The sequence below is a fragment of the Euleptes europaea genome, chromosome 15 (assembly GCF_029931775.1).
Source record: "Euleptes europaea isolate rEulEur1 chromosome 15, rEulEur1.hap1, whole genome shotgun sequence".
In the NCBI taxonomy this organism is placed as follows: domain Eukaryota; kingdom Metazoa; phylum Chordata; class Lepidosauria; order Squamata; family Sphaerodactylidae; genus Euleptes; species Euleptes europaea.
Genome location: NC_079326.1, coordinates 33,871,243 through 33,895,243, shown reverse-complemented (window position 1 = coordinate 33,895,243; position 24,001 = coordinate 33,871,243). Strand labels below are relative to the sequence as shown.

Sequence of the window (24,001 nt, the reverse complement as noted above, 5' to 3'; positions counted from 1 at the left end):
CCCCCCTCTCGAGGCAGCTTAAGATGCCCTTAAAATGCTTATCCAGGGGGACAGAGACACCCCCCTTAGGAGAGGGGCACAGAGACCCCCCCTCCCATTGTGTGCATGGGCCTTTTTAACAGGATCCAGTCCAATACTACTCTATTAGTAGAGTTGCCAACCTCCTGGTACTGCTGGAAATAAACGGACAACACAATAGTGTAACAAAGTGTATCAAAGTGTATCAAGTGTACAAATTAACATATAACAAACACACAATATTATACAAAACTCTTTCAAAGTCCAAGGTACACAATGCTAGTTTAAGAGCCAAGAATCAAGAATTTCTTCATGTAGAAGTTGCTAGGAAGACGATCATTTCTGTATTCTTCATCAGTTCTGGCAATTGGACTCTGTGGCAATGAAGCCCCTCCCCAAACCTCACCCTCCTCAGGCTCTGCCCCCAAAACCTCCCGCCGGTGGCGAAGAGGGACCTGGCAACCCTACCTATTAGAATTACACCTGCCGACCTTGTCGTTACCCTTCATTATTGAGGGCCCTTGCTATATATTATCATTTCCCCCAGCTTTTATTTCTCTGTTTCAAAATGTTCTCAGTGATTCACTTCGTGAGTTGCCGGCCCCGCTGTGTTTACTTGCTGTAGGAGAAACCCCGGAGAAATGTGGCAATGCTTGTTGACCGACCACACTTTTCAAATACACCCACAGCGGATGTCGGTTCCGCTGCCAGTTTCTTCGTTCGTTGGCACTGCTGTTCTGCAGCAGTGGCTCAGAGCGCTGCACTTAAACTGAGCGATCGCAATGTGTTGTTGCAGGAAGAAAGCTGTAAATTGGGTATAAATAGAATATGTTGTTTTCAACCAACATGGCCCATGGAGTATGTCTCTCTCCATCCCCCATCCCCATTCCTTATTTCGGGCCTGCTATTACTGAGATCTAAATTCAGCAAAACATCAAATATCCAAAGTTTGATAAAACATTGAAAAGGGCACTTAATGGGCAGGCTACTCCCAGCAGAATTTTAAATATTTTCAGTTGTTAAATATCATGTTTTATACATGCCTTCTTTAAAAAAAAAAAAGTGGGGAGAGGGAATCTAAATACAAATTTTGTTTCACTGTTTGAATGTCACACGTTCAGTCTTAATAGGTTTGAAGGCAGAGAGAGCTCCTCTGGTTACTATTTATAATGTTGGTAATAGTCAGTTTTATAGGATTAATAATGGATAAATCTCTGTAATTGCCAGCTATAGAATGTACTCGAGCAAAATTGGAAGGCGACGCACAAAGTTCTTGAGCTCTACTTTAAATGCCATGTATATGCCTTGGCAAAATGCACCGTGTATTTACTGCCTGGTCAGATTGAATTACATAAGAACTGCCTAGCTGGATCAGAACAAAGTGCTTTGCTTTCAACAGTGGCCAGACAGAGAGATTTGAGTAGATGCTTAACTTTCCCGTTGAATTTGATGTAATTTACAAGCAGCTCACATTTGGGAGTTTAAAATACTGTGTGAATACCAGTTTAAAATGCCTGTTTGACTAGCAGGTATACCTCTTGCTGTTTAATTGGAAGTATAAATGACGCTAGCTTGTTTTAGAGAAGGTTGGCCAAGAACCTAAGAACTATACAATGCGTTTCATATGGCCAAGTATCTTTGGGCTACTGTCTTCTTTAAACAATAGATGGCCACCCACCTACAATTCCAATGCCGTGTTTCAAACCACTTTTGAAACTGAGGGGCGCTTCAGCAACCAGTAATGGGAGAGAAGGTGGCATGGTATAGCCTGATCTTGTCAGATATCAGAGGCTAAGCAGAACCAGGACTTGGATGAGAAACCACCAGGGAAGGTTCTGCCGAGGAAGGCAATGGCACACCACTTCTGCTTCTCACTTGCCTTGAAAGCTCCTTGCTGGGGTCGCCATAAGTTGGTTGCAACTTAACAGCACTTACATATGTATGTCAGAAGCCATTCATTATATGACCTACAGGTCAGGTAGGGTTGTCAGGTCCCTCTTTGCCACCGGCAGGAGGTTTTTGGGGTGGAGCCTGAGGAGGGTGGGGTTTGGGGAGGGGAGGGACTTCAATGCCATAGAATCCATTTTCCAAAGCAGCCATTTTCTCCAGGTGAACTGATTTCTATCGGCTGGTGATCAGTTGTAATAGCAGGAGATGGGAACCCTACCTACAGGAGATATCTGGTTGGTGCTTTCTTTTAAAAGAAAAATTATAACAAATTCCATGCACTAAGTTGCTCATTACTTCATAGGAGTTAGGACCTAAAAATCTGGCTATTTTCCAAGTCTGTATTTAATTAGTGCTGTTAGACTTTGCAGTCTTTATTTCAAGCAGATAATATCCTTAAAGCCCTCTCCTTTTTTTGGATTGGGAAAAAGGAATTAATATTTTAGCTATGTAAAACCCATTCTTGACAGAGCATACTTGTTTTGCCACAGACCACGACACTCATCGGCCTACTGAAGACAGCCAGGTTGCTGCGTTTGGTGAGGGTCGCCCGGAAACTGGACCGCTATTCTGAGTACGGAGCTGCAGTTCTGATGCTCCTGATGTGCATCTTTGCTCTCATTGCTCATTGGCTGGCTTGCATTTGGTACGCTATCGGGAACGTCGAGCGGCATTACCTGGTCAATAAAATTGGCTGGCTGGATTCACTGGGGCAACAACTGGGAAAGCATTACAATCGGAGCGATGTCAGCTCGGGACCGTCCATCAAGGACAAATACGTCACGGCACTTTATTTCACCTTCAGCAGTCTGACAAGTGTGGGATTTGGAAATGTCTCTCCAAACACCAACTCCGAGAAAATATTTTCCATCTGTGTCATGCTGATTGGCTGTAAGTAGGACTCTCTTGGCTTCCTTCTTTTTCTCCACCACTAATACCTGATAATATATGTGCATGTGCTAATTGTGATAATGAAGTAGCATTCAGGTAGAGGAGTGAAGGAATTTCACCTTGTACGAGGTGAGGGTTTAGGACTGATCCCCAGTGTGGTGCCTACAGGTGCCTGCTGATTTCCAGTGCCCCTTTGCTTCTTCGATAAAGTGTGGTGTAGTGGTTAAGAGTGGTGGTTTGGAGCGGTGGAGTCTGATCTGGAGAACCGGGTTTGATTCCCCACTCCTCCACATGAGCGGCGGAGGCTAATCTGGTGAACTGGATTGGTTTCCCCGCTCCTACACACGAAGCCAGCTGGGTGACCTTGGATGAGTCACACTCTCGACTTCACAGGGTGTCTGTTGTGGGGAGGGGAAGGGAAGGTGATTGTAAGCCAGTTTGATTCTCCCTTAAGTGGCAGAGAAAGTCAGCATATAAAAACCAACTCTTCTTCTTTGATGAAGCATCTTTTCCCCTAAGCAATGAGCCAACCTTGGCTTTCCTTCGTTGGCATGGGAGGTGCTTCAGAAGCTCCTCCAGCAATCTGTTTTGTCCACAAGGGCTCAGCAGTGGGACATTGGGGGCACCATCATATCAATGGCGTGATGTCTCTTCCAGGTTTACCCTGAAAAAGATGTCATGTCAACACAATAGGGGTTTTTGGCTAATCCCTCCCCCTGCCATTCCACTGAGTGGTGGCAGGGGTTGGGGGTTGCCCTGTAGGCAGCTGAGGCTGGTAAGAGACCTTTCCTGTTACAATAGACTCTGCATGTGAACTAACCCTTGTCTGCATGAGTGAAAAAAGCCACTCTGAGCCCTACCTTTGGGTTGGGGAGAGCGGGGTAGAAATGTAATAAATAAAAAAAAATGCATTTCTAAGATTTCTGTTGATTTCCTCCCATCTGTAATCATCCCACACCATTCCTGAATGTACAGTTGCCATCCTCCAGGTGGGACCTGGGGTTCTCCCAGAATTACAACTGAGATCAGTTCTCTCAGAAGAAATGGCAGCTTTGGAGGGGGAACTCTAGGGAATCACATACCTGCTGAGCTCCTTCCCCTCCCCCAAACTCTACCATTCCCAGGCTCTGCCCCCAAATCTCCCAAAAAATTTCAAGCCAGAGTTGGTAACCTTCCTAAGGCCCCTCAAACCTTGTAAGGACTTTTCAGGCGAAGAAGAAAAGTTGGTTTTTATATGCTAACTTTCTCTACCACTTAAGGAAGAATCAAACTGGCTTACAATCACCTTCCCTTCCCCTCCCCACAACAAACACCCTGTGAGGTAGGTGGGGCTGAGAGAGCTCTAATAGAGCTGTGACTAGCCCAAGGTCACCTAGCTGGCTATGTGTAGGAGTAAGGAAACCAACCCAGTTCACCAGATTAGTGACAGCTGCTCATATGGAGGAGCGGGGAATCAAACTTGGTTCTCCAGATCAGAGTCCACTGCTGCAAACCACTGTTCTTATCCACTACACCATGCTGGCAAAAAGAGATGTAGTGAGAGGGTGGAGATAGTAAAGATCCGCTCTGCGGGCAGAATCCAGCTTGAACTGCTGCCTGCAAGCAGCCCACCAGCATTTGAAGCAACCCCACCCTGGCTCCAAGCCTGGCCAACATTACTGCTGGCTTCATGTATCTTAGTTAATGCTGAGAGGCGCTGCTCCTCCCCCTCCTCCCCAACATGGGACTCCAGCAGCTGAGGACTCAGTTGATGCTGCTCAACACCAAGGTTGTCCCATCCCCATCCCACCCAGTTGCTCAAGCCAATGATGGGCTAGCTTGGCAACAGCCCTTTGTCCTTAGATGCCTCGGGGCATATGCTCATACCATAGCAATTAGACAAACATAATCACCAATCCACACTAAACTTGCTACCCTAGTTAGGATCTCACCAGTATAAACGTCTTGCTTTATATCATCAAGAGGCTCTCATAGTTGTTTATAAAATATTATTTCATTATAATCACACTGGGTTGGATATTCAACCACAACACTCAGCTAAGTGTGGATCTTCCTCCAATAGAAGGCTTCTTAAACCAGAGAGAGGCTGGATACATCGCTGAACAGAGTACTAGGTCCCACCCAATTTAATTTTAAAAACCCAGCATAACTGATCTAAAAACACCAGAGATTATATCAGACAAGAAAAGACATTGTGAAAATCATATCTCCTTCAGATGCTCATCAAAGAGCAGTCATAGCTGGCCTTTCTGGGGAGCCTATTCAATAACATGGGGGTAAGTACTATTCACTGTGCCTGCTGATTCGGCTTCTGAAAAAGGTGAAAGGCACTCTTAACTAGATACTCTTTGGCTCCTTTGGAAAGTTAAGATCTTTAAATCTGTAGGGAGGCCTACTTTACTTGGACATGTACAGGCAGATGCTCACATTAGCCAATGGGATTATTTATTGGAAAAGAAAATGAAATGTCTAGGAATCACAAATGACATGGTAAAGACTACAGAGACCAAAGAAATAACTGGGCTAATCAAAATGCGGGTAAAGGAATTGGACTTTTAACAGTACATTTGTTAGGACTCGTAGGGTATGCTCGGCTTCAGAAGAGCTTTTACTTTGGCAAGAATGAATGCCCTACCTTCGGCGGTTTTGGAGGGAAGATATTAAAAAGTGCCATACTAAAATAGAACATGTAGATGCTCACATGAAAATTTGAAACTATCGAACATATTTAATGAGCTGAGGCCAATTTAATTACTCCTTTATTTAAAAATATGGAAATGTCCAATGAGGCCTCTAGCAGTACGAGGGCACAGGTGACATGGTTACCATCAGATACAAATGATTCTGTTACTCTATCTGTGGCAAAATTTATAGGGGCAATAATTAAATACCAAAAGAATTACACTAAATGAGGCATTTTTATTCCTTTATTTTCTGCTCAAGGCTATAGCTGTATGACCAGTACTAGATGAATAGATAGGTAGATAGGTGGATAGGTGGGTAGATAGTCTCTGGATGAGAACTAAAACACATGTGGATATAAATAAGTTGGTTCTTAAGGTACTCTAGTCCCATGGGCACTCCATATTGCTCCTTTTTTTAAAAATGAACAAGATTTCAGCCATGTAGGATGATAAAGACATCCAGGGGGTTAATTTGGAACCAAAGTGTACTGTAGGACATACTCCAGAGCAGTGATTCCAACATGGCACCCACTGATGAGTTTCTTGTCACCCTCTTACTTCTTCCACAAAGCATCTCTTTTTCAAAGCAAAGAGCCAGATCTGGTTTTCCTCCTTTCACTGGTGGGCTTTGTGTCATCTGGAGCATCCATTTGGAAGCAGATGCCTCTATCATGCTAGGACCTCCATAGTAGAACCTCCCCAATTCTTGTGATTGAAAGCCCCCCATAGCCATTTTGTGATTGGTCCTACCCATTTTGGCAGCCATTTTGTTGTATCTACTACCTGTTGTCAAAATTTCAAAAACACCTTCAGGATCCACAAAGTTGCCACATTCTAGACAGGAGCAATGTCAGAATGTCCATTGGATCTGTAAAATCTAAAATGCGTTGCTTTCAAATAATACATTCGTGAAAACAATCTCCTTGGGATCAGTTCATCACATCTCTTTCAATGGGGTCAAACTTGAGACTGTAAATATTATTTTGGAAGTCTAGTATACTATTTTTGGCAAGAAAGTGCTTTCATTTATGTACTTCATTCATTTCAAGAATACTTGAAGAGTGGGTAGAAAGATTGAAAGTTTGAAGTATGCAGTTTTTAAAGAGCTTTAAAGAGGACACACCATTATGGGTGATAAGTATTGTGTACTCTATATCCTCCCTGTATTCCCCTTGCTCTAGTCAGCTTACTTGCTTGCTTCAGGGAATATGCTAGAAAGACACAAGAAAAAAAAGTAGGTCAGGGTTGGTTCTCCTGGCAATACAGAGGGAAGGCAGCATGTGGCAGATAACTGGAATCACTTTTATTTGCCTGAGTCCTAAACATTGCAGATAGATATTCAAGGGAGGTATGCAGATACACACATTCCCAATTGAGTGCCCACTTTTTGAGTTTTTATTCCATCCTCATTCAGAGAACCTCCTAGTGGCTTCCGTAACAGCTTAACCTGTCAAGGATTTAAAGGGCCATAAGATGCCGTTTGCTCTAAATGCATGGAAAGTATAATACCTGATGTGACAGGGCAATTAATTGCATTGTTATGTCTTGTCAATTAAAATTCTCACGAGAATGAAAAATTTCAGGGGGTCTCTTTGAGCTAAGTGGTGGTTTGCAGTCATGCCAGGCGAAACACTGCTGCACTTCCAAGAGAAAACTCTCTCAGGACTTTCCCTTGGAGGACGTTACAGAAGGAAATGTGGCAAATAAAATGAACCAGTTGGTGCACACAAATATGCGCAATGAAAATCTTGTCAATCCTTCTATATACCCAAGGAGGAACTATCACGAAGCCAGGCTTCATGTGACCAAGTTAGAGTGTCCAACCTTCAAGTGGGGCCTAGAAATATCCCGGAATTCCAACTGCTCTCCAGATCACAGAGGTCAGTTCTCATGGAGAAAATGCTGCTTTGGGGGATAGATTCCATGGCATTGTACCCACTGAGGACCCGTCCCTTCCTAAACCCCACCCTCCCCTAGTTCCACCTCTGAATCTCCAAGAATTTCCCCACCCAGACTTGACAACTGTAGACCAAGTCCATGTGACCACCTAGTTTACAAATATGGAATAAGACCTAATTCCAGGTGTTTCAACTATCAACTATTCCTATCATGTTTCAACTCCTTTTTCATCAGTGGAAAGAGACAGAGAACAGTGTTGGCTCAGCAAGGTGTGCTACATGAGCCCTTCCCAGCCACTGCCACTTCTTACTGCTCCCACTGCTCATTCAATATTTATCTCCTGCCTCTGGGATTGCTGGGATTGCCAACACTGTGACATCACTTCTGGCTTCATACCAGGACTGCCAGGTCCTCCCGGCCACCAGCGGGGGATGGGGAGTATGGTTGCCAGATCCAGGCTGAAAAATTCCTGGAGGTTTAGGGATGGAGCCTAGGGAGCACAGGGACCTCAGTGGGGTGCAATGCCATAGAGTCCTCCTTCCAAAACATCCATTTTCTCCAGGGGAATTGATCTCTGTAGTCTGGGGATGCACTGTAATTCCGGGGGATCCCCAGGTCCCACATGGAGGATGGCATCCCTATTATGTACCTGAACTGATATACCTGGACATCATAGAGTTGCAGGAACACTCTAAGAATTCCCCAAATCTCTTGTGATGCTGCTTCACTGATTAGCAGTGGGAGCTGGCGGTGGGAGGACTCCTGGCTACTTTAGATAGATGTGGTTTCCAGATGTCAATAGAGGAGCAAATAGAGAAATTATCTGTTAATGTCATGCCTTAATTCTGGGCTCCTACACTTTGTATGTCCTTTAGGGTTGTCAACCTCCAGGTGGTGGCTGGAGATCTCCTGCTGTTACAGCTGATCTCCAGGTGACAGAGATCCATTCCCCTGGAGAAAATGGCCACTTTGGCAATTGGACTCTATGGCATTGAGGTTCTTCCCCTCCCCAAACAACACCCTCCTCAGGCTCCACCCCAAAACCTCCAGGTATTTCCCAACCCAGAGCTAGTCAACCCAGACGTCCCGACTTGGATAGCCCAAGCTAGTCTGATCCCATCAGGCCTTGGAAGCTAAACAAGACTGGCCTTAGTCTGTTTTTGGAAGGGTGACGACCAAGGAATACCAAGGTTCTGCCATGGAGGCAGGCAATGGCAAACCACCTCTGAACGTCTCTTGCCTTGACAACCCTATGGGATTGCCATGGGTTGGCTGCAACGTGATGGCAAAAAGACCCAAAACACTTTGTGTAGTGCATGGAGGGAACCCTTGAAATGCTTTTTAATGGCTATGTAGGTAGGGTTGCCAACTTCCAGGTACTACCTGGAGATCTCCTGCTATTACAACTGATCTCCAGCTGATAGAGATCAGTTCACCTGGAGAAAATGGCCACTTTGGCAATTGGACTCTATGGCACTGAAGTCCCTCTCCTCCCCAAACCCCACTCTACTCAGGCTCCACACAAAAAAAATCCCACCAGTGGCAAAGAGGGACCTGACAACCCTATATGCAGGGCTAGTTAACAAGATCAGACTTATTCCGTTGTCTAGAGCAAGCAGATGGAATGGAGGACGGACTCTTTAATCACCTCAGCACAGAGTTAGGGGTGTGAAAAAAAATCCAGTAAAATTTGGGTTTGGGTTTATTGGGCACGGGTTTTTTTGGGAAACCCAAAATTAGCCAAATTCCCATACCGGTAAATATGGGGACTCAGTTTATTTTCAGGTTTCTGGAAAAAAATTGGACCCTGGGGGGGGGGCGTTTTTTGAGGTAGAGCCCCCAAACTTTCAGGGTAGCTTGCAGGGACTCTCCTTGCAAGAACCCCCAAGTTTGGTGAATATTGGGTCTGAGAGTCCAAAGTTAAGAGTTCTGGAAGAGGTCGCCCACTCCTGCCTCTATACACGAGCAGGAAGGTAAGAGTCAGATTCTCTGTTCCTTCACTAATCGGTTAATGATTGTCTATGAAGAAGGGAGGGACGACCTCTCCAGAGCCCATAACACCGGACCCCCGGACCCAATCTTTCGCGTTCATGCAAGGAGAGTCCCTGAAAGCTACCCTGCACATTTGGGGACTCAGCCTCAAAAAATGCCCCCCAGGAGCTTCACAAAGCCTGGGGTGAAACCCCCAAAAGCCGGAAAATTACCCGGTTTTTCCGGGAATGGCCAATTCGGCTTTGGCTTTCTCCCCAGGTTTTGGAATTTGGTAAACCCGAACCTGAAATTTACCGAAATGGCTTTTCCCTGGCTTATTTTTGGTTCAGGTTTATTGATATGCACAGCCCTACACAGGTGTGTAGGAGACAAGGCAGGTAAGGCAGCACCTATGGAAGTTTCCCATTCTGTGCACAGTTGGTTGAAATGTATGGGAGCCTTACCTCTGGCCATCTTATCTTCCTCAGTCTCCACACAAAACCTTCAATGTGGCAACACACAGGCGTCATGCTGCACTTCCTTCCTGCACCCCAAAGATAAATTAATCCACTTTGCCCTCATTTCGTTATATTAGATTCTATGGCTATAAGAGTCATGTTTTGCAGTTTTCTACAGAGGGTTCTGAAGTAATTTCTTCAGGGGTTAACGTTCTTTAAAGAGAATATTGTCGTCTGAGCAACCGTATCTTTTTTTAATGTATTAAATAGGATTCATTTAAAGAATCGGTAATCAAGGTATAACATTAAAATGCTCATTGAAGTTCTGCGGCTTCAGTGCAGCATTAAAGGAAACTTCCTCGCAGTGGCTTTGTTTTCCCTTGAGATCAAAAGTACTCTCTGTATCTATAAAGGGGGAGGGAGCAAGAATCAAAATGGCAATTATAAAACAGTAACACAGCATCTGTGTCTCAGATGAATTTTTTAAAAGTGTGTTACACAATTTTTACCTGAGGAAATTAAATCCACTCAATTGTTTGCATGGTTGATGCTGTAAAGGTAGGGTTGCCAGCCTCCAGGTGGGGCCCAGAGATCTCCTGCTATTACAGTTGATCTCCAGGCAATAGAGTTCCCCTGGAGAAAATGGCTGCTTTGGAGGGTGAACTCTATTGCATTGAAGTCCCTCCCTTTCCCAAACCCTGCCCTCCTCAGGCTCCACCCCAAAATCCTCCCGCCGGTGGCGAAGAGGGACCTGGCAACCCTAACACTACAGGTTTTAAAAATTTGGGCCCTTTCTTTGGGTTTCTATATGGTAAATATCTGGGATGAGTGCATCTTGACTCAGGCACATGGATAAAACCTTGTCAGTATGTTGTTTGCCTTCCATAACTGCCCATCCAGGAAATAAGCATTGCTGGATATGTTTCGGATTGCAACCATTTTGCCACCAGATTTTCCTGAACTTAAAATATTTGCAAGATGATGATCAATTTGTCTAGTACGTTTATTATCCAGCCCTTCTTTCAGACTGTGGCTTACATGGTTCTCTACTCCATTGTCACTGTATTAATCCCATGTTGTAGGTAGGGTTGCCAGTAGGCCCCTGGGAACATGGAGATGGTGGCAACAGTGAAAACAGATGTAGTGCATCATCGGGGTGTCACTTCAGGTTGCATATACAGTAGTGGTGTCAGCATGGCATCAGCAACACTATGTTTGTTTTTTTACCATAGAGCTTTGGGAAATTCCTAGGGTGTCACATGACACTATGACATCACAACCAGAAATGATGTCATGGCATCATGTGATGCTGCCCCCCCCCCATTTTTGCTCCCACTGCTCCATTGAGTGGCAGCATGAGCTTGGAGCAGGGGGGTGGGATATTACCATCATGGGCAACATGACAGCCCTAGCAATGGGATAAGATGAAAGAAGGGGATTGGCCCAAGATAGGGCTGCCAACCTCCAGGTACTGGCTGGAGATCTCCTGCTATTACAACTGATCTCCAGCCGATAGAGATCAGTTCACCTGGAGAAAATGGCCGCTTTGGCAATTGGACTCTATGGCATTGAAGTCCCTCCGCTCCCCAAACCCCGCCCTCCTCAAGCTCCACCCCAAAAATCTCCAGGTATTTCCCAACCTGGAGCTGGCAACCTTTTCCCAAGATCATCCAACAAGCTTTGCAGCAGGGTGGGAATTTGAAGCTAGTTTTCTCTGGTATTAACCTGGTTTTCTCCAACCACTGCACCACACTGGCTACTCTCTACAAGATTATTACTTATATTACCTTTAAATGTTTAGGCCAACTTTAGCAATTCTGGCTTTATTGGTTTGCATGCTACAATCAGTGAACTTTCTAAAGAAGCACAAATATGCACTTTCCTTTGTAGGCTGACTTTCAAAGATCATAGTTGTTAATTTTTTATTAAAATGTTTGCACCCTGTTTCTCCTTCATTCAAGGATGCTCAAAATGTTTTCATCTAGTACATCATCTAGCGACTGCAAAGGTGCATGTAAACATGTTTTTAATGCAGTGTAAAGTTCAGTGTTGCCAGAAAAAAAAGCTGAAGTCATCAAATGGATATCAGGACTGTCCTCTTATTCATCTTTAACTATGCTTTTGTATCTTAACTATCATAATCCAGACAGAATTACAGAAGGTAGATAGACATTCTCAGGATAAGCGGTTTGGATGCACAGTCTCTGCCCTGAAAACAAATCTTTTGGCATGCATCCAATGTATGTGCAAGCCAGTAATAGGATTTAAGTAGGTGTTTGACTCTTCTACTGAAATTTAAAAGGTTTAACTTTGTCTGAATTCGCATTATCTGAGCAGCTGCATCATCAGACTGTTGCTTCTGCATTAAAGACCATGCCGGCATAATGGGTTGGATCCAGCCAGAGGGGGTTTGCTCAGCCTTTTTTCACCAGAAGAAAAACCAGTTGGATCCATCCCAATGTCATGATCCATTATCCTGCACTGATATCACAAGCCAAGTTGGATTGTTGAGCTGGCAGGCTAAAGAAGCTGCCAGGAACCCAACCCTGTGCCAACAACAAAAAACACCGGTACTTAACACGTCCTTGTAATGCTGCACAAAGCTATTTTTGGCATGCAGCTTCATGGAAATGGGTTGTCGTGTTCGCATAACAGAGGTGGTAATAAGAGCAATGCATCAACCCAGTTTTAGCCGACACATGACTAGTTCCGCATCCATGTCCTTTTGTATCTGGCACATGGTAATTAGAACTCTGGCCTGCTATGCTGCTATCAGTTGCAATCCTGGCATAGCAAGCCAGCGTTCTGCCACTGTTTTTGCACAAAATGATGCTAGTCACTGTAGCAGCACAAATAACTCTAGGCACCATAATGCGTATATTTAGGAATGGGCTGTCATTCCCATTGCCTGCAGGAGAGCATGGGGCTGCCAAGAAGGGGGAGGAGAACTACATTCTGGGGTCCATGGTCTCTCGGGGAGCCAGCGCAACTGGGCAAGTCAGAGATTGATGGACCTTGTTGTTTTCCAAGAACAGTGGCATATATCCAAACTTAGTTGGGAGGAAGTTCCTTCAGCCTAAGGCCGTAGAAGGACAAGCCACTTAAGTTGGAAGAAGGCTTCAAACTTTGCTTACTGGAGAGATGGCATATTTACCATTGCCTGAACTGTCGGACTCCAACGAGCAATTGATTCATGCATTTCATACTGACTTCACCCTATTTCTAAAGAGGCTAGCCCTGTGCTTTACTTTGGAGCTGAGCAATTGAAGAGGGCAGGGAGCCATTAGGACCATCAAGTGGTGAAAATCTTTTGCCAAATCCCATTGGAAAGCCTATGAATGCTTTCCAATGGGATTTGGAAAATCTTTTGCCAAACCCCATTGGAAAGCCTATGAATGCTGATAATAGTATCAAAGCAAAACTACTTCTCCGAAACCCTTGCACCAATTAATTCATGCGCATCTCATTTACTTGGGATAATTCGGCAATTAATGACTTCAAATAGGGAGTGCCAGAAAGATAGTGATTTGGCTATAAGCTGTGATGTTTTTGTGTGCTTTTCTTTTGCTGATTAAAATCTCTTAGAATGGCTGTGACCTGGATACTAATTTGACATTAAGTCATGTTTTACATGTGTCTGTAGCACCATCTGGTCCTTTGGTAGAGTTGCCAACCTCCAGGTAGTTAACAAAAATCACAGCGTTTTGTATAGGTTCTTTGATTAGTTAGGTGCACTTAGCTAGTTGATAATTGAATGTATACACATAATATTGGTCTTTTAAATATCAGTGACATTTTAGCTGCATTATTGTCTTCATTGTATGAACATTGGCTGGCCATAGCGGCTGTGATTTTTGTTAACCTTAATTAGTACAGCACAAGTTTTTCTTTACATAACCTCCAGGTAGTAGCTGGTGATCTCCCGCTATTACAACTGATCTCCAGCTGATAGACCTGGAGAAAATGGCCACTTCAGCAATTGGACTCTCTGGCATTGAAGTTCCTCCTGTTTCCAAACCCGCCCCCTCAGGCTCCGCCCCAAAAATCTCCAGGTGTTTCCCAACCTGGAGCTGGCAACCCTATCCTTTGGATATGGATCATTCCAGTTTGCTCTCTGAATGATGTTCACAGGGTTCCGAAGGTTGTGAAGACCACATGCAGGTTACATCCTTGCCCTTCCTGGTTAGTTAAATCATGTAGGGAGATTGTAAATGTTACTTTGTTGAGGACTGTGAATGTCCCAGCAGATGAGGGAGCCCACAGCCCTTTTAAGTCATTACAGTTTTGACACACCAGTCATGTAAGGGGAGATCACAATACCCAAAACCTTCCCAATATGCACAGTTATGCGAATAGGGCAGGGGTCTCAAAACTGCGGCTCCAGAGCCACATGCGGCTCTTTGGCCGGTTGAGTGCGGCTCTCCGAACTTGGTTCGGAGCCCCTGCTCTTGCCCGCTCGTGCCGGCAGCCGGACTGCGGAGCTGGCGCGCCTGAGAGAGAGAGAGAGAGCGGGTGAGCGGGCGTGCTGTCTCTCCCCCTCCCCACCGTGGAGAATGGCTGGGTCCCCCTTTCCCTTGCCCTCAATGGTTGGGAGGCTAAAGCCTCCCCTCCCCTCTAGCCGTGCGATTGCTGGGCGGGCGGCTCGGCAGTTTCTGCCCCCCCCCCGCCTATCAGCTGTTGGGCGGGGTGAGCTTCCTTTGGTAGACCTGGCCTCCGGCTGAGTCCCATTGGGAGGCCATGTCTACCCACTGGCTTTCTTGGCGGTAGACCTGGACTCCGAGGAGAGGAAAATGTCCACCTTCAGAGGCCAGGTCTACCAATTGGCTTCTATGGGCCTCCGGAGGCCAGGTCTACCACCAAGAAAGCCAATGGCTAGACCTGGCCTCCCAATGGGACTCAGCCGGAGGCCAGGTCTACCAATAGGCTTTTATGGCGGTAGACCAGGCCTCCAGACGAGGACTCCGGATGGGGAGGGGGAAATGGCAGGGACTTACAATTTAATTTTTATCAATAAATAAGATCACTATTAAGTATGATATCAAGTTTTATTCAGTGTACCTATAGTTTAATTAAGATTTAAAACTTTAATTGAAGTTGATTAAGTTAATAAACAGTGTACCTACCTATATAGTTTAAGTTTAAGAAATTTGGCTCTCAAAAGAAATCTCAATCGTTGTACTGTTGATATTTGGCTCTTTTGACTAATGAGTTTGCCGACCCCTGGAATAGGGCAATGTGTGTATTTTCCAGCTTCGGTAAACTCAGTTGGATACCCAGATTTTTTTTGAGGGTACATGTGTGGTCCAAAACTGGATAAATACACACATTACCCTATTTACACCAAACAGCAACTGTGCATATCAGGAGGATCACAGATAGTGCAATCTCCTGTTGCACACAGTTTGAGCACCAAAGCAAAATAACTAAAAAGAACTTCTTTTTATTAATGTAGAAAAGGTGCCTCAATCATATATCTAATATTGAAAAGTGGCCCCCAGCTGCAGATACTTAAATCTGGATATGAGAGCCATGGACAGACAAGTCAGATCTTTCTACAAACCTGAGAAAAGCCCTAGATTTGCAGAAAAATCTTAAATCTAAAAACAAACACTGGGGGGGGTTAAAATCCACCAAAATAATAGAAGCGCTACCTGTAGCTTTAAGAAAAAATGCCTGCTGTGCCTGGGCAACCACAACAATATTGCCAACATTCAATCCTTGGTTCCTGTCAGTAAATGTCGCGGCGGGGGGGGAAGGACTTTCAAGGACTGTTTTGGCATTTCAGGGAAGATTCATTGGAGAAAGGCCAAGCAGGAGCCATTGGCCCAGTGACTTGATACCATGTAACTTCCATGACTTACCCAGGCACAACTGCTTGTATTGTTCAACAGCAGCCACCACAAAAGGTCAATGTTATGTAATAGAGTCTAAGGCTAGGATCAAAAGAGACCCAGGTTCAAATCCCCATTCTGCCATGGAAACTCACTGAGTGAATTTTGGCCAGTTGTGAGGTAGCCTAACCTACCTCAGAGTATTTTTGTGAAAAGAAAATGGAGAAGAGAAGAATGATGTAAGGCAGGGGTGGGGAACCTTTTTCCTGCCAAGGGCCATTTGCATATTTATAGCATCATTTGGGGTCCATACCGGGCGTCCTCTTTGCCACCAGTAGGAGGTTTTTGAGGTGGAGCCTGAGGAGGGCGGGGTTTGGGGAGGGACTGCAATGCCATAGAGCCCAATGGCCAAAGTGGCCATTTTCTCCAGGGGAACTGATCTCTATTGGCTGGCGATCAGTTGTAATAGCAGGAGATCTCCAGCCAGTACCTGGAGGTTGGCAACCCTAGGAGAGGCTATGCAGAGAAGGGAGGGAGGGAAAGAAGGAAGGAAGGAGAGAGAGAAGGAAAGGGAGGGAGGAAGGGAAGGAAGAAAGGAAGAAAGAAAGGGAAGAGAGGAAGGGAGAGAAAGAAAAAGAGTGAGAAAGGGAGGGAGGGAGAGAAAGGGAGAAAGAAATGGAGGGAGGGAAAGAAAGAAAAGAATGGAGGGAGACAGAGAAAGAAAGAGTCAGAGAAAGAGGGAGGAAAGAGAGAAAAGCCTTCCCCCATAGACACAGCCCCAGCCGTGTACACGACCCTGCAGGCAGCGTGATCAGACTGAAGCCTTCCCTCTTTCCACACACACACACACACACACACACACACACGGCCCCCGCCTCCTCCCTCGGCCCACAGCAGAGAAGTCCCCTCCTCCTGCACAGGCCCAGAGGGCATTGGAGAAGCCTCTGGCCATGCCGATTGCAGGCACTTGGCTTCCATTCTGCCCCAGTAGCCATGATGGTATCTGGCGGACGCCCACCCCCCGCACTACCCCACACGAGTGCACTGCTTTCCCACCCACTCACCCACCCACCCACTCTGCTGCGTACGCTCCAGTGGCGGCAATGGCGGCGGCTTCCGCGGGAGAGTCCGCGGGCCACAGCAAATGATGTTGCGGGCCTTAAACGGCCTGCGGGCTGGAGGTCCCCCACCCCTGATGTAAGGCAACTGCACACATCAGAAGAATCTCCCATGACAAGCGATTTGAGCACCAAAATTTTAATCACTCAAAAGAGCATTTTAAGGGACAGGCTCATATTGTTAAAAATCCTGAAAGACTACATATGAAAATGGGCAAAGCCAGAGGGCAAGAATACATCTAGATTAGATTCAGATTCAGACACCTTTATTGGCATAGTAAAATAGCAACTAGGGAGCATAAATACACGCACCCGCAAGGATTCACATACAACAACATGACCAAAACCCGTCCCTCAAGTTAAAACATTTCAATTTAAATACCATAACAATACATTCATCCAGCCAGCGGATAAGAATACATCTAAACGTCTGAAATAGCAGGAGGGTAGAATTCAGTTAACCACTAGAATAAAATTCTTAACCGCGTGAACAATCTGACAACAGAAGCAATGGCTCAGGGGCACGTAGGCTGTCCCTCACTGGAAATCTTCAGTCAGAGGCTAGATATCCATCTCTCAAGGATTCTTTAGCTTTAGATATCTGACATTGAGCAGAGGATTGAACTAGAGGGCTCTGGAGACTTCCAACTCTAGGAGTCTATTTTTCCTCCCTTGCCCCAAGATCAAGGTCTAATATGGGTTATACTATTGCTTCTAAGAGTTATTTGGATCCTGAGGGCAATGATATAATGTAACTATTTTTTCCCAATTTTATCCAGCGTTAATGTATGCCAGCATTTTTGGAAATGTATCGGCAATAATCCAAAGGCTGTATTCAGGGACCGCCCGGTATCACATGCAGATGTTGCGTGTGAAAGAGTTTATACGCTTCCATCAGATTCCCAACCCTCTGAGGCAGCGGCTTGAAGAATACTTCCAGCATGCTTGGACCTATACAAACGGCATTGACATGAACATGGTATGTAATTCTGCTCTTGGCAACTGACAATGTATATTTCTAACAGGATAGACAAAAAAACAAATGTCATGACTTTGAACAGCCTTAGGTTACCTGTCTGCTTTTATTGCCCCGTATAATAGGGTGCATTATCTATATCATATTAACAGCCATTAATTAAGCGGTGAAATGTGAGGTACAACTGCTTCCACATCTTGGGGGTTGGGGGAATGTTAATTGTTCAAGAGATCGTGGATATGTGTGTAGGAATTAGACTGTATTGTTTTGAAGGTAATTGTATATAAAGGTTGCATTCTATGAAGTGTGAGCAGAGCTGTAATGCATAACTGGTAAGTTTCCTTCCTCCCCTCTTCCTCTTCAGTTCTCTGTGCCCCCCCCCCCACCAAATTATTCCCCCAAAGGTCAGCAAACCCTCAGGAACATGATGTGGATCATAGTGGGGAGTTGCAGCGATGGGAGAATTGGCAAAAACTGTCTTTCCCATCTTTCTTGAGCAGGAGCTCCTGCCATGAGTGGGAAAGCAGCTTCAGATCCAAGCCAAATCCCTCTTAGAATCATAAAATCATAGAGTTGGAAGGGACCACCAGGGTCATCTAGTCCAACCCCCAGCACAATGCAGGGAATTCCAAACTACCTCCCCCACACACACCCAGTGACCCCTACTCCATGCCCAGAAGATGGCCAAGATGCCCTCCCTCTCATAATCTACCTAAGGTCATAGACCTTGCTGACAGATGGCCATCTAACTTCTTCTTAAAAACCTCCAGGGAAGGAGAGCTTACCACCTCCCGAGGAAGCCTGTTCCACTGAGGAACCGCTCTGACAGTTAGAAAATTATTGGCACAGAGCACATGAGGAATGACATTGAAACTGTTCACAAAAAATCAGTAGCTCTTCATAAACAATAACAGCACTGCAGTGCTGAAAGGAAGGTAGGACCTAAAGGAGATACAAAACGCATTGGACCAAATTGAAAGCAGATTCGGTTGAAGATCATTTCATACTTAAGGGGACAGTGGCACCTTTGGGGGTAAAGGTCTACATCAGCAACGGGTAGATCCACACACGTTACCCATTCTGTTACAAGCTTTTAAAAAAGTTAAACCAGTTTCAATTGGCATTGGGCAAGGAAGAGATGGAAGAAATACATTACACTTGTAATGGTAACGTCAAAAGTCAGGTCTGCCTTTTGTAGCAATGTTGGCCGGGCTTCTAGGTGCTTGCTCCAGCTTTCCCAGTTTGAAGTATTTTGAAGCTCAAAAAAATAAATTGGTTGAAGAGAGACCATGGTAGCTCACCATTCTTGCATAACCACAGTAACCATATGAGGAAATACTCGTTTTTTGAAAGGGGGTAGTCCAAAGCTAAATGAAATCAATAAGAAGGTGTGTTGTTGTCTTAAGGAAGAGTTTGTTTATTAATTATGATACTGCATCCGAAAGGCTGACTAAAACATTAAACTGGAAGTGGGGAGAATGGTATCCAAAGAATATGGCACCAGTTAGCACAGCGATTTTATAACTTGGCCCTTTGTTGTACCATATAACATCAGCACTAATTCTGCTAGACCCTCGTCTGTTTGTGCTGGACAAACCCTTCAGCTTACAGATGCCCGTGATCCTGAACCAGCAAGCTCGATCCTCAGGAATCCTTCTGTCTGGAATAGGGTTGCCAGCTCTGGGTTGGAAAATACCTGGAGATTTTTAGGGTGGAGCCTGTGGAGGGCAGGGTTTGGGGAGAGTTGGGACTTCAGTGGGTTATAATGTCATAGAGTCCACCTTCCAAAGCAGCCATTTTCCCCAGGTGACCTGATCTCTGATGCCTGGAGATAAGCTATAACAGCGGGCGATCTCCAGCCAGGTTGGCAGCCCTAGTCTGGAAGGACCCTAATTCATCAGCACACATAGGAACAGAGTTCTTGCGTTAGAGAACAGTAAGCTTTGCATACAACTCATCTATAATCCAATGATGTCTGTAGAGCTCTGTACTACATCACCCCAGTTGGAGTGGGATTCAGTTGGAATAAAGATTTGAGTACTCAGGACTTTGCTGGATAAAGCTCACAAGTTTCAGCTGGAATTGGTGTAACCCATTCAGTTATTTCTGAAGATATTAAATTATATGAATGAGCCCAAGAATGTCCACAACCATCTTTTGTTAACAGATGTGACTTCTAGTTGAAGATGTTGCCCACCTAAACACTTCATGGTGTGTTGGAAAGTAGTCTTGAATTTGTAGTTTTATTATCTTATTTTCTTGGAGTTGGGATGTTAGATTTGAATATGAGATGCCATGAAGCATTCACTTTAAATGCAATGTGCAACAGTAATAGTGACTTATTTCGTAATATTTTATTTGATATACCTTACTAAATTTGAGCCCTTTTAGTTTTGGGGCAATAATTGAACAAGCGACTTTGATACTCCTTTAAATATTTATACGTATATACCTTAGTAAGTGATTAATATGCCAGTTGTCTTTATGTTATGCTTATGAAAGATTTATCTCTTTCCTGTCTGCTTCATACCTTAATACATGGAATAACACCATCCACTGGTAAGAGCAGGAGGTATTTATATCCAATTTAATTCCAGTGTAAACAAAATATATCCATGTATCTGTTGAGTTTAAAACTTCTTTTTTAATGCTTTCTAAGTTATAACTTCATTTTGCATGACAATGGGATAAATAAATAAATATCGGCACAGAGCAACCAAAAAAATAAAGATAACAGAACTGAAATGGTGTGAAATGAAAGTATTTCTTTTTATTTATAATTTTATTTTATTTTAACAACCACAAACACATTAAAGCATTAAAACATATACTCGATATACGGTAACAATATTTATGAAGCTTGCCATTCAAAATTGCAATTGTATTGTCAACCTCATTAAATTACATTGATCTTTGGTTGTAACATATTGTTCAATATCAGTTAGCGCATTTATTGCTTGCTTATTACCTAAAGCTCTTTTATGTTATCTAAATTTGATTCAGTTCTGTTCCAAATTTCTAGCTATATAATTTTAAAAAAATCAATTTCCCCCAAGATTCTGTGATTGGCCTATTATGTATAAAAGATGTCAATTTTGCCATCATTGCGTATCCTGTTAATTTGTTAATCTGTTCATCTAAATCTGGGTATTTCTTAAGGTCATTTAGCCATGGTTTGGGCCTACATATCTGGTCGCTCTTCTCTGCCCAAAAAAGGTCCTGTGCATTTGATGTAGCTGTTCTTTAGAAGTGTTACATGTGGATTGTGTTCTCTTGCCGATTGTTCTTTACTTTCTTTCATGTTGGTGCTTTTTTTGTGTGTTTATAATATATGCATGCTAGTCACCAAGGACCAATTGTGGTTTGTTGACCAAAGCTCAAAACCATGTGCATCTGGGATGGGCTTGCATGTGCTTTGAATTGCTTGACTTTGCATGGTAGTAAACTAGCAGAGCTCTTCTTCTCCAGGCGGGCTTGCATGCCAAGCTCCTGGTGATTGCTTGAATATTCCAGGGTCTCTCTTGCCAGTTTCAAATCTTCAGACAGCAGTGAAGTCCAAAGTGATAATTGGTTCATCCACAAAAAAACAGATTATATACACAATTATATACATAATTAATTTAATGAATAGTGTTTGTGAAAGCAATACGCTTTTGAAGTGGGAACACTGATAACACAGAAAATAAAACAAGTAGTTTTTCATCTCAGAAGAAATCAAGTTCTTAGACAAATACACCTTTGGGGGGGGGAGAAAGCTTTAAGAGTATTATTATTTTTCATTGAAAGGGAGAAAATAATGTTCCCCCATGACTATTTTGAATGGAAAACACAGAATAGAAATCTTGCTGCTCTTTGTGCTGAGATATGCTTAGAATCTAATTAAGTCGTTCAGTTCTTTCCATTTAGCTCACCTCTCCATTCTTTTTATTGCAGCATTTCATTGTATAATATCGTTTTGGTAAAACTATATTACTGATAATTATGTTTGAGGGGCGAATAAACAGGTTTTGAAAGTTTACTTTAATCTGGATCAGAAGCCCGACCTTATCATAAAATGGACATAATTGAAATATGACCGACATTCTAAGCACTGGCAAAAATGAAGGTCTGAAAATAAGCAAGGGGGAAGCCCAAGGGTCAGGGACACTTTAAACCCTTGGGCTTCCCCCTTGCTTATTTTCAGACCTTCATTTTTGCCAGTGCTTAGAATGTCGGTTGACTCATTTAGGTTACTGAAGAGGGGAGGAATCAGGTTTCTCTTCTCATGTGTGCTGCTGATTCTAGGATCTGGCTTCTTTGTCCCTTTCTTTCGTTTGTCAGTGGTGCACTTAGATAATTTTAGATACTGGACTTAATGGTCTTGGGGGGGAACATCATTCATATCAGGCATTCTGAGAACTACAGTTCTTAGAACATACTACAGGGAAGGAAGTAGAGGTATAGAGATACAGGTGGGCAGGATCTCACAGATATCTAGTAGCGATGGTAAAAGAAATTCTCTTAATTCCTCTTTACTCAGTTTCTTCCTGAAACCCAACAATCCATTTCTTTTCCTCTTTTTAGAAATTTGGAGCCTGTCTGGAATCAATTCTGTTTGGATCAAAAAATAATTTTGAAGAGAGGGAGGGCAGGAAGTATGGTTGCTGGGTCCCTCTTTGAAACTGGCGGGAGGTTTTGGAGTGGAGCCTGAGGAGGGCGGGGTTTGGGGAGGGGAGAGACTTCAATGCCATTTTCCAATTGCCAAAACAGCCATTTTCTCCAGGTAAACTGATCTCTATCAGCTGGACATCAGTTGTAATAGCAGGAGATCTCCAGCTAGTACCTGGAGGTTGTCAATCCTAGCAGGAAGGGATGTTCTGCAAAAACTCAGAATTTCACTCTGCAGATGGTTAGAGGCAGGCAATGTTTCCCCAAACCTTTCTATCCTTCTGCTAGAATGTGTGTAAAAAAAAAAAAAAAAAAAACCAACTTCATGGGCTGAATTTTAGAAGAACACATAGAGCATACCCATGTAGTGTATCAGAAAACCACAAAGATATCAAGCATCAAAAAGATGCTGAAAACCTCTCTGGGACTTTGAACCAATGTAAAGAATATCTTATTATGAGGAAATCCATTAGATCATACATTCTGTCATTAGTTAGTCAAAATGTAAAAAACCAGTCAGTGCCACTGAATTTCAGAAGACTAAGTAGACGAGAACATGGATGAAATCCAAAATGCTGTTATCAGTGACAGAATAGGTCCTTCTGTTAGTTAAAAAGGTAACAGTCCCCTGTGCAAGCACCGGGTCATTCCTGACCCATGGGGTGACGTCACATCCCGACGTTTACTAGGCAGACTTTGTTTATGGGGTGGTTTGCCAGTGCCTTCCCCAGTCATCTTCCCTTTACCCCCAGCAAGCTGAGTACTCATTTTACCGACCTCGGAAGGATGGAAGGCTGAGTCAACCGTGAGCCGGCTACCTGAAACCAACTTCTGTTGGGATCAAACTCAGGTCATGAGCAGAGCTTGGACTGCAGTACTGCAGCTTACCACTCTGTGCCACAGGGCTCTGTTAGTTATTATGTTATATTTGCAAATTTTAATCCATAGGGTTCTGACTCTATCGACTGTGATGGACAGTACTATTAAGCAAACATTGGGAAATAAGTTTCATTGAACTATGTAAACGAACTTGGTATCATAGTACACGTGTACCCAAGAGTAAAGAATAAGTAACCATGGGTGGGATCCAAATTACCACAAGAAAACCAAAGCATGAGAAATGGGACTTTCTCACCTTTCCTCTCCCAGTGCAGCTTGCTGAGCCTCCTGAAATTCATCTCCTCGGGGTCATGTTAGCTCATGAAAACTGTAAGGAACAATTTGAGGGGCTGCAGTGGGAAGGGAGAATCAGCAAAAGTTTGCCACTACCACCCACCAATGGAAATCCCATTCCACTAGTGTATGGACAGCTGTGGTTCAGTGGTAGAGCATCTGCTTGGCATTCAGAAGGTCTCAGGTTCAATCCCTGGCCTCTCCAGTTAAAGGGACTGGGCAAGTAGGTGATGTGAAAGACATCTGCCTGAGACTCTGGAGAGCCGCTGCCGGTCTGAGTAGGCAATACTGACTTTGATGGACCAAGGATTTGATTCAGTGTAAGGCAGCATCCTGTGTATGCGTGTTTGGATTCAGCCCCTTGTAATTTGACATAATATATTTTCCC

General features: G+C 44.0%; 1 protein-coding gene across 2 annotated transcripts in view; it reads left to right on the top strand.

Moving 5' to 3' along the window:
• The window catches only part of KCNH7 (potassium voltage-gated channel subfamily H member 7), a 344,141-nt gene that overhangs the window by 290,643 nt on the left and 29,497 nt on the right, over positions 1-24,001 (top strand). For both annotated transcript variants that reach the window (XM_056861343.1, XM_056861344.1), the window contains 2 exons: positions 2,457-2,856; positions 17,597-17,796. In XM_056861343.1, coding sequence (XP_056717321.1) covers positions 2,457-2,856; positions 17,597-17,796 — 600 coding nt within the window. The remainder of the gene's footprint in view (positions 1-2,456; positions 2,857-17,596; positions 17,797-24,001) is intronic.